The sequence below is a fragment of the Triticum dicoccoides genome, chromosome 3B (assembly GCF_002162155.2).
Source record: "Triticum dicoccoides isolate Atlit2015 ecotype Zavitan chromosome 3B, WEW_v2.0, whole genome shotgun sequence".
Classification (NCBI taxonomy): domain Eukaryota; kingdom Viridiplantae; phylum Streptophyta; class Magnoliopsida; order Poales; family Poaceae; genus Triticum; species Triticum dicoccoides.
Window position 1 is genome coordinate 684,147,325 of NC_041385.1, and position 9,553 is coordinate 684,156,877.

A 9,553-nucleotide genomic window follows, 5' to 3' on the forward strand; every position below is an offset into this window, starting at 1 on the left:
ACACACACTTCACGCTCGGCTTAAAAAAGGCCGTCCACCGTTGCTGACGTGTGGGTCCGAGGTCAAAATTAAGCTAACCAAACTGACCGCGGGTAGTTGGACGGCTGTCAGGTGGGGATGCGGCGGACACCGGGAAGGCGCGCGACGCATCCGCGCCGACGCATTTCTGATGCAAAATGCGTCGGCGCGGACACAAAGCGGACGCGCTTTGGGTTTGGGCCGACGCGTTGGGACTCCATTTTTATCCGTGCTGACGCCAAATGGATGTAGGTTGGCTCGCTGCGCCGGAGTTGCTCTTACATCTCCAGCATGTGAGGTGCGGTTTCACGTAGCCCGTGACCCAACCAAGTCATCATACTCGTTTTGTGTATGTGGAGAAAGTATGGATCCAATCCGAATGAAGATAGGGGCACGCATTTCTGGCCGGCTCTCACAGGAGCCGCTCAGGTAGTTTGCATGAGAGCCGGCCGACGCTGCCGATCTCATGATTGGGGCGGGCCGGCGGGCCATGCATCATGCTGCATCTTGGCACCGTCGCCGTCGACCGAGGTCACCGTTCCGTCGAGTCATTTTCCAAGTCACGCAAAGCGCGCCTGCCTTTTCTTCTCTCAAACAAAAAGCCGGAAGCCAATTAATCCCGGGTCCGCCGCCACCGGACAAAACCTTGAGCTGATTGTTTGTTAATTGGCGGCAACGATCGCCCCGGAACGCCCCACAGCATATTCGCCTCCACCCCGCCCCTGATCCCCCAACCGGCATCAGCATCAGCTGCAGCTGCTTCCCCTGCGATACCACCCCCGACCCCCCAATCATCTCCGGCAGCGTCAGCATCAGCATCACCTCCCCAGTTCAAAAATATACTCAGCAGAGCAAGTTTAATTAGGAGAGAGAGAGAGAGAGAGAGGATCCAAGAGAGTTATAGTTTCCTCTTTTTTTCTAGAGCGAGATAGGGGGGAAAGGGGAAGTAGTATAAGTAGGGTGAATCGCCGCCCATTGGCGCACATAATTTTTTGGAATAGCAAGTAGGAGGAGGGAAGGAAAGCTATAAATTTAGTGCTGCGAGTATATAGGGAAATCGCTATAAGTAAACGTTCTATACCGGGAATAGCCGGCCGTCCGACCGTCCGTCCGGGAGGAAAGAAACGAGCCATGGGGGACGGTGGTGGTGGTGATGGCGCCGCCGCCTCCTCGTCGCCGCCGGCCGCCGCGGCCGCCCCGGGGTTCTCCTACCTCGCCGTCTTCCACAACTTCCCCCTCGTCGCCGCGCTGCTCGGCTTCGCCATCGCGCAGTCCATCAAGTTCTTCCTCACCAGGTGATTAATTCCTCATTCGCTCCTCCTCATTTGGCCTTTTGCTTCGTCCTCCCCTGGCCATAGCAGCGCCTTCCTCGCGCGTGGTCTGGTGGTGTTTGACCGTCGAATCGCCGCCCCGGGTCAAAGCTGGTCTTCACTCGCTTGTTACGCTCGCTCGGCGTGGGGAATCGTTGAGGCACTCCGATCTGGCGTTGGCAGCTGGTTCCCTCCGATCCTCTGATTCTGCTCTGCTCTGCTATGCTCGTTGGGGATGATGCTACGCTGGAGAATGCGATTCCCTGTGGAATTGTTCACTTCTATCTTATCTTAGGGGGAACAAAAATGGTCTGGGAGCATAAGATAAGAGAAATCGCCGCGATCTCTTCAAATAAGCATGAGATTTGGTGGGTCCTTGCCTGTTCTGGGGTGGAATTTGCATTTCTTCAGCTTGGATGCATTTCTTCAGTTCCAAAATACTCCCTCCGTCCGGAAATACTTGTCGCAGAAATGCATAAAAATGGATGTATCTAAAACTAAAATACGTTTAGATACATCCATTCCGCCGACAAGTATTTCCGGATTGAGGGAGTAATAAATAAAAATGCATCGCTAGATTGCAGTTCACACATCTAAACAAACGCTGCAATCCACATGTTCTCGGACTGCGTGCTTCGTTTCATTCGGGGGCCCTTGACCTCGACCATCCAAAAAAGATATTCATACGAGACAGAAACAAACAGAGAAATTCGATAAATTTGGGCGTTAGCATGATCTGACCTAAGCCATTTTCCTCATTAGACAACTTATGTGCCTTTATTCACAAAAAAAATAGAAAAAATACGCACTTTCTGTGCTTGTTAATTGTTGCAGTAAGTTTTCATACACAAATGCTGCTGCAATAGGTCTGATGTGCATTACTTCTTGACTGAATGAAGGTATAAGGAGAAGAGATGGGATCCTAAGCGGCTTATCGGCTCCGGTGGCATGCCGTCATCGCATTCCGCGACCGTTACAGCGTTATCAGTAGCCATTGGCTTCCAAGAGGGCTTCGGCAGTGCCCTCTTTGCCACATCAACGATATTCGCAAGTGTGGTAGGTTATCCATCCCATCCCATCCCATCCCATCCCCTGTTTGTTTATGAAGAAGAAAAAGATGTTGCTTCTTGGACATAAGAGCTCTACCATGAGCTTGACATTAAAATGTTGAGTGCAAGCATCGTGCAGGATTTTATACTTAATTTCCTGTCTGTTGATTCATGACGACAAGGTCTTTGAGTTTCGATTTTGTCACTTGATTGGCAGGTGATGTACGATGCTTCTGGTGTCAGATTGCATGCTGGAAAGCAAGCAGCGGTATGTAACATCTGCTCTGATTTTTGTGATTGTATATGCTTTGATGTTCTGAGTTTTGCAACTATGTTGAGCTTTGTCCTGACTTTTTCCATTCTTTAGGTGTTGAACCAAATAGTCTGTGAACTACCGGCTGAACATCCCTTGGCTGAAACAAGACCATTGCGTGAACTTTTAGGCCATACACCGACCCAGGTATGCTCAAGTGTCCTTTTCATTGTCCATTTTAGTATAGTTTGGCAATTCGAAAGCGATGCCATATTTTTACCGCGATTGCCCGATCGCCAGCTGAGCTTAATTGCCCGTTCTGCCCTTCCATGATCGTACCTAAAAACTTATCGCCCACTCAAATTTGCTGCCAGGTTGTCGCCGGTGCGGTGCTTGGGTGTATGATAGGTATTGCAGGGCAAATTATCATTGCAGTGACCAGTGTTGTATGATGCTGCTGTGTCTCAAGGTGCAGGAGAATTGCTAGTGCTTGCAGAGACCTGAGAAGAAGCAGCTTCTCTGGTGTTTCTGTGACTTAGGTATCGGTTCGATGTGTAATGATGTGCCGTAGTGCTGTTGAAGATTGAATCAAGTTTTGATAGCACATAATTGTATGTTCAGGTGATGTTCTCAGGCTTTGATGTACAGAATATCTATTCGATAACTTCATTGCTCTAGTGAAAGCTAGAAAGTGGCTGCATCACTAGTTATAATGTCTCGCTAATTCTGTTCTTTACGCCTGTTTAGATAGGGATGGCTCAAGTTAGAACTCATGGGGTTTAGTGCATAATAAAACTCACTTTTTTGGGGGGCAAGATGGATCTGTATCCTGATTCTTGGGGTTCAGTGTAACAAAACAAATCACAACAAAAACACTTGGTCCAAGCACTCCCTGTTGATTAGTACAAGAAGCTGACAGCCAACATATCTAAAGCATGATGTAACAAAAATAATTTTATTCACATTGATGTAACATCTCTGGGAAGTTCATGTCAAATGTATGATAATGTAACCAACATGTGTGAGAAGATATCAACAAACAAACCTGACGGTCATGTACATGCAAATAATGCAGTGTCACGTCTAGTGGCCGAGGTTCTAAGTTATACTTATTGACACTGGAACCCAGTCAGTCACTGAATGTATATCTGGGCATTCTTACACCTGGGGCCTATTTAAACTCAAAATTTGAGAAAAGACTCTCCTAACGTCTGAATAAGCATCTCTCACCATGTCAGGTTCTGCTCTCCATGCTATGTGCTCATCAGGCCTAACCAAAATAACACTTTTGTTATTTACCTGACACATCTCCCACCATGATGAGTTCACAGTTGCCCTTGGTATTTCCTCGACATCGACATAGTTTGTCCAGGGTGCCAACTCAGATATGCTCCCTTTCGCTTCCACGTCCCTTGAACCTTGTGGCCACATGACACAAACTTTGGCTGATAGCTCGAATTCATCTGCTATCATCAGCATAGCCTGGGCAAGCTTATATGACTCTTTCAGTGGTGCAATGATGATAACAAACTCAATTTTATCCCCACTTACTAGGTCCAGTGTTGAGAACACACCCTGTAAGGAGTCATCACGCACACGGTTTACACGAAGGTACAGGAATGGCTAAAAAAGAATGTGCTGCCAATTAGGTGTCAAAGGGTCGAACCTCACTCGAAGCGGACAGTGGTCTCACCAGCATGTGTGGTAGCCGTGAACCAACCTTAGCAGAAGGAATGTACTCTCCTGATGACCTCTTAGAATGCTTCAGTTCTTCTGCTTGATAAGTGCTCTCAGCACAATCTTCAGCAACTAGGGCTCCTTTTCCATAGCTGAAAGTGCACATATTAGATCTAGGTCAGAAACTTGCCTATTTGATTATACTTGGTGAGAATATAGCATTATCGCTCGAAGGGATCTACTCATGTATTCCATCAACTAAACTGAAAAGGAAGATAAATTCTAAAGTTCTTTTGAAGAATCATTCACAGTAAGGAGGCTAACCGGAAGCCAAGATCCTCTGCAGGGAACTGCAGCTGTAGACTTTTTCCTTCATCAAGAATACTTCTCAATCTTGCTAGTCTCAAGGATCCAAGGGGATTGTTCTCACTCAAAATGTAGTCCGAGACTTGTGTCCGACCAATGGAAAATAATCCTTCCAGAACCACCTTCTGTACATTTCTTGGAATGATTGATCCTAGGCTGCTGTTGATTACTCTGTGCACTGATAGAAACATGTGAGGGATGCGTATAAGGGGCAAGTTACAAACATTCAACTGTTAACTTAACCATAGTTGTACATGTTGTCAATATTTACTTTTCAAAGAGAATAGCAATAAATTGTGCACAGCCCTCTTACAGGAGCAGGGTACTTTACCTGAGTTTGCAATGGTTGGATCAAGACCAAGGGTAGCAGGAATAGACATTGCTGCCTTGAAGTTTTCCAAACTAAGTTCTGTGTTAAAAATGGCAACCTGTATAAAGAAGCATGAATGCAGTTTCAGTATATTTGTAGCAGAGATGTTAACATTGAACGAACAGAAGCATGCAAGAAGAATCTAACAGGTTTGCGCTCTGACTCATAAGTTTGTATAATTGATGGGTCAGCGATGCCATTTAGAAGTAAACACAATTTCCAAGCCAAATTATGTGCATCCTGAACACCAGTGTTCATTCCTGCGAAAATATGTCAGGAAGTGCACATTTCTTTATACATTTGAACTTCAGATACATAATAAAGAGCTCAACATGGTAATATTGCAGTATCAAATTTGAAAATAACTACTAACCAAAACCACCAGCAGGAGGAAAGCGGTGAGCAGCATCACCAACTAGGATTACACGATTGTCGCAGCCAACATATTTCTCTGCAACTTCAGCATGCATTGCCCATGGTTTTATGTCTAAAACCTGAATATCTGCTGGCTCCCATCCAACCAATTTGACAATAATTTGCTCGCACACCTAGAACCAAATGGGAAATACATATGGGGGGAAAGGGTAAGGAGGCGTGTAAATATTGGCATAAAATTTACTCTGCAGACTAGAAATCTACAGAACAAGTATTTCAGAACTGTAAGGACTGCAAATAAGTTCTTGAAAGAATACTACAGAACAAGCATTTCAGAAAGGCAAGGCTATACAGACTGGGTGCCGAACATAATTTTTACTCCCTCTGTAAATTAATATAAGAGCGTTTAGATCACTAAAATAGTAATCTAAACGCTCTTATATTAGTTTACAGAGGGAGTAGTAGATGTTCACAGGTGAATGAGGTGGGAAATGCCAAAAACTAGAAATTGAGAAAAATATTCAACTGAAATCACCTTTGCACTAAAATCCTCAAACATCTGCTGAGGTGGATAAAATGGAACCTGAACATGAAACAGAAGATAAATTAACAGCTAGATAACTAATCATCCTACTTCCTTCAGCATAAAGGGCATCTGACGCACAACAGTCTGCTAATTTGATATACCTGCAACACAAATTCCCCATGCTCCAGGTCATGTGCCACAAGCACACCAATTGCATCAGGGTTGAAAATAAAGAACAGCATGCCAGGCCTCTCACTAGATAAATACTTTCCAAGATCCCTGCTCACAAAATGAACACTGACCAATTTCTGCAAGTCCCTTTCACCTTTCATAGATATACCAGCCAACTCACGCACTTTGCTCCTAGCGCCATCTGCCCCTAGAAGAAGGCCACAGTGAAGCTTCCTCTCCTGCACCCTCCCCCCATTGTTAAACGATGCTCCAACCAAAATACCATCATCGGTCAGCTGAATGGAACTACACTCGTGCCCCATCAGTATCTTGTTTTCCAGCAGCAAATCTTGAGTGGAGCTACCGCCAAGCTCATCAGGAAAGCACGTCTGAAAGCCAACGCCATCCAGTTTCTTGAGTAGCAAATCCACTAGCTTGTACTGCGAGAAGTGTGCGACCGATATAGGACTAATGACCTTGTTGAAATCTGCACAAAACAATCGTCAGCGGATCGACGTATGCAGCGATATGCAAAACATCACACACTCGACATGGAAAGAACTAAACATGCCTTCCTGCTTCATGTGATCAACCGAACCAAGAATGGATCCGGAGAGCGAGGTACAGTACACGAACTTCCTCCACAGATCCACCGGCGGCTGAGCCCTCTCGATGTCCCAGGCCAAGCCGTCAAACTTGCGGAAGATCTGCCAACACCACCCAAACCTATGAAATCACCACCCACACAACACACACGAAAGGCTGGAATGGCAATGTTGGGGGTGCGCTTGGCAGATAACTGATAACACACCTCCATGGTGCGGTTGTTGATGAAATGCGCTCGGGGATGCCGAGTGAACTCCATGCTTCTCTCGAGGACCGTGCATTTGATGCCTGCGAGGTTTCAACAAAACGAAGTGTCAAATTTATCAGCTGGGCTCCGATTGATCCACTGAATATCTGATTGGTACTAAGGGGCGACTTCGCAGGTGCTCACAAACAAATCCTCGCCCCGCGCCTACTGTAGCGCGAAGCAGAGCAGAGCTCCGGAGGTTGGCGGCGCTTACCGAATTTGGCGAGGAGGAAGGAGAGGGCGAGCCCGACGGGTCCGGCCCCGACGATGACCACGGGCAGATGCGGCGCGTCGCCGCCGCTGCCGCTGGCGAGGGACGAGAGGAGCGGGCGCTGGAGGCGGCGGAGGCGCAGCCAGGAGATGCCCCTGCCCGCGGAGAAGAGGCGCCAGCCTCCTCCGCCGGCGATTGACGGCATCGTGGCCTCGGTGGTGGCCGCGCAGGCTGCCGCGGTTTGCAGGAGGGGGTTGTGGGTTTAGAACGCGTACGAAAAAGCTGTTGGGCCGATGGGAGTTGAGCGATGGCGCCTGCGATAAGTACGCCTTCTACCTTAGAAGGCAGGTACCTCAGAGACCAGTCCCCGGCTCAGCTGCTCCCCGCCGCGGCCATCTCCGGCGACATGGCCGGCGGGTAACCCCCAATCTCCCGCCGCTGCTCCTCTCTCTGCCTCGACCCCTCATGCCGCCGCCCCCATATCCAGCAGCAGTCCGGCCAGCGCACAACTCCGGCGGACGCCGCCCCCACTCTGGCCGACGCACCAGTCCGGCGGACGGAGCCCCGTTCCCCTTCCCCTCCTCCCAGTCCGGGGCCTAGAGACCGAGCATGAGCTCGTCTGTAAGGTGAGGAACATCCTCTGTTTCTTTGCAAAAAAAGTTCATGTAGGTTTGCTATGTAGCTGCTGATATTATTATTTTTTGAAACGAGGCAAAAGACTCGCCATTTTCGTTGATTAAGAGGAAGAGAATTACCTGATTAATTGACGGAAAACCAGACTAAACCGATACAACACAATCCACATGACATGGGCACCACCGGCCAACCTGGCCACCGACATGGAACAGAAGCCACGATGGCACATGCCAACGGATGGCCACACGCGCAAGCAACCGACAGCTCCGACTTTGACGACGAGCAACACAAAGAAAATATGCAGGACTTGTGCTGACTGTGCAGAGGGCACACGACCACCGAATGCCTGTCATCGTCACCACCTGGACCCGCTCCAACGTTGCTCCGACTTCAAAGCAACCAAGCAACCACAGAAGAGCACTTCGGACACGCCGGGAAGAACCGACTACCGAAGACCACGCCACGACCCAAGCTCCTCTCGACGCCATCATCGTTGCCAAACAGAAACCAGCTCCCCGCCTCAACAAACCACGCGGCGAAGATGCCGCCATCAACGGCAAAGATGCCATCATCCACCAACCTCTTAGTTGTAGCCGGCTCCGAGACGAAACCCCCAAGGAGGAGAAAGACGCGTAGACGCCTCCATCGCCCGATCCAGCGGATCTGAGGTTTCCCTCCGGAGTCAAAGCCGTGTAGAGGAGGAGCACCTCCACGAAGACGCTTTCAAGAAAGATCGCGGCACCAGCGGGCATCGCCGTCGCCGGCTCCGGTGAAGACTGAAGCAAGGATTTCTCCCGAAGATCTGCCGACCACCTGCCACCATCGACCGCCGCCCACTAACCACCACCCCTCTAAGGCCGACCTCACTCTAGCCACGGGATCCCATGATCCACCGCGACCAGACACGCGCCACCCCCTAGCCAAAGCCGCCACCACCACACCCGAGGCCGCCGCCCCAGAGTCCAAGAGCCGCCATGTCATCGTCTTCATCGTCAGCAGTAGGCCGGCCAGGCCCGACGGCATGGAATCCACATCGCAGAGCTGGAGGCGAGGGAGGACCTGACCAGACTGTGACCTCGCCGCAAGCCTTGCCTCGGTGGCCCGGAGGGCAGCCAAAGCCGCCACCGGGAGGCTATAGCCGAGCCGCACCATATCTGAATCGCCGGAAGCCAAAGCCGCATGAGCGAGATGGAGCCGCTGCAGCCGCTTAGCCTCGACCCACCGCTGGACGTCGTGAGGCCGCCGCCATAGCCGCGCCAACTCGCTGCACCACTGAAGGAGCAGCTGCCGCCGTGGGACCCGTTGCCTGGACCACCACCACCCTGAGCGGGGGAGAAGGCGTGCAGAGCACCGACGGCCGAGCCGACCATGCGGTCACGCAGCCGCCACCGCCGGAGCACCGCCCAGTCTCGCCGAGCGCGCCACGCCGTCCAGGGCCGGTCTCGGAATGCATCTACGCGATAGAAGCCCGTCGTCGCCGGCTGCTGCGCGGGCTTTGCTCGGCAGCGACGCCCAACGACGACGGGAGGGGCGGGGGAGGAGCGGGTGGGGTGGCGGCAGCGGCGCTAGGGTACGCTCGGGCCGCTCCCCTGGAGAGCGACGCGAGCGGGCCTGCTAAAGTTCTAAGGAACCATGTAGCTGCTAATTTATGATGTTTTCATTTGATTTATTTAATCAGAACAACAATATAGTCCAAGGGTATTATGGACTTTTCATTAACCATACCACAAGTAAGCTG

General features: G+C 50.2%; 2 protein-coding genes across 2 annotated transcripts; one reads left to right on the forward strand and one right to left on the reverse strand.

The window, feature by feature from the left end:
* Nucleotides 1-817: 817 nt before the first annotated feature.
* LOC119277839 (uncharacterized membrane protein YuiD-like) lies at nucleotides 818-3,354 on the forward strand. The gene is made up of 5 exons (XM_037559159.1): nucleotides 818-1,313; nucleotides 2,228-2,384; nucleotides 2,595-2,645; nucleotides 2,745-2,837; nucleotides 3,005-3,354. The coding sequence occupies exons 1-5, from the start codon at nucleotides 1,150-1,152 to the stop codon at nucleotides 3,080-3,082; spliced, it is 543 nt and encodes a 180-aa protein (XP_037415056.1). The 5' UTR covers nucleotides 818-1,149; the 3' UTR covers nucleotides 3,083-3,354.
* Nucleotides 3,355-3,571: 217 nt separating this feature from the next.
* Nucleotides 3,572-7,799, reverse strand: LOC119277838 (putative polyketide hydroxylase). The gene is made up of 11 exons (XM_037559158.1): nucleotides 7,183-7,799; nucleotides 6,927-7,009; nucleotides 6,687-6,822; nucleotides 6,106-6,602; nucleotides 5,954-6,001; nucleotides 5,417-5,591; nucleotides 5,191-5,303; nucleotides 5,005-5,101; nucleotides 4,632-4,851; nucleotides 4,297-4,459; nucleotides 3,572-4,205 (listed from the first exon to the last, which is right to left on the reverse strand). Exons 1-11 carry the CDS (start codon nucleotides 7,382-7,384, stop codon nucleotides 3,789-3,791), a joined length of 2,151 nt encoding a protein of 716 aa, XP_037415055.1. The 5' UTR covers nucleotides 7,385-7,799; the 3' UTR covers nucleotides 3,572-3,788.
* Nucleotides 7,800-9,553: the final 1,754 nt, after the last annotated feature.

What these genes read in the sequence shown, in the direction of transcription:
- LOC119277839 (XM_037559159.1), top strand. Translation starts at nt 1,150, where the DNA reads ATGGGGGACGGTGGTGGTGGTGATGGCGCCGCCGCCTCCTCGTCGCCG. An exon ending in ATCAAGTTCTTCCTCACCAG is followed by an intron (nt 1,314 to 2,227) that starts GTGATTAATTCC and finishes GACTGAATGAAG; the next exon opens with GTATAAGGAGAAGAGATGGG. An exon ending in ATGCTGGAAAGCAAGCAGCG is followed by an intron (nt 2,646 to 2,744) that starts GTATGTAACATC and finishes TCCATTCTTTAG; the next exon opens with GTGTTGAACCAAATAGTCTG.
- LOC119277838 (XM_037559158.1), bottom strand. Translation starts at nt 7,384, where the DNA reads ATGCCGTCAATCGCCGGCGGAGGAGGCTGGCGCCTCTTCTCCGCGGGC. An exon ending in TGATCACATGAAGCAGGAAG is followed by an intron (nt 6,603 to 6,686) that starts GCATGTTTAGTT and finishes TGTTTTGTGCAG; the next exon opens with ATTTCAACAAGGTCATTAGT. An exon ending in ATGAGTCAGAGCGCAAACCT is followed by an intron (nt 5,102 to 5,190) that starts GTTAGATTCTTC and finishes TTCTTTATACAG; the next exon opens with GTTGCCATTTTTAACACAGA.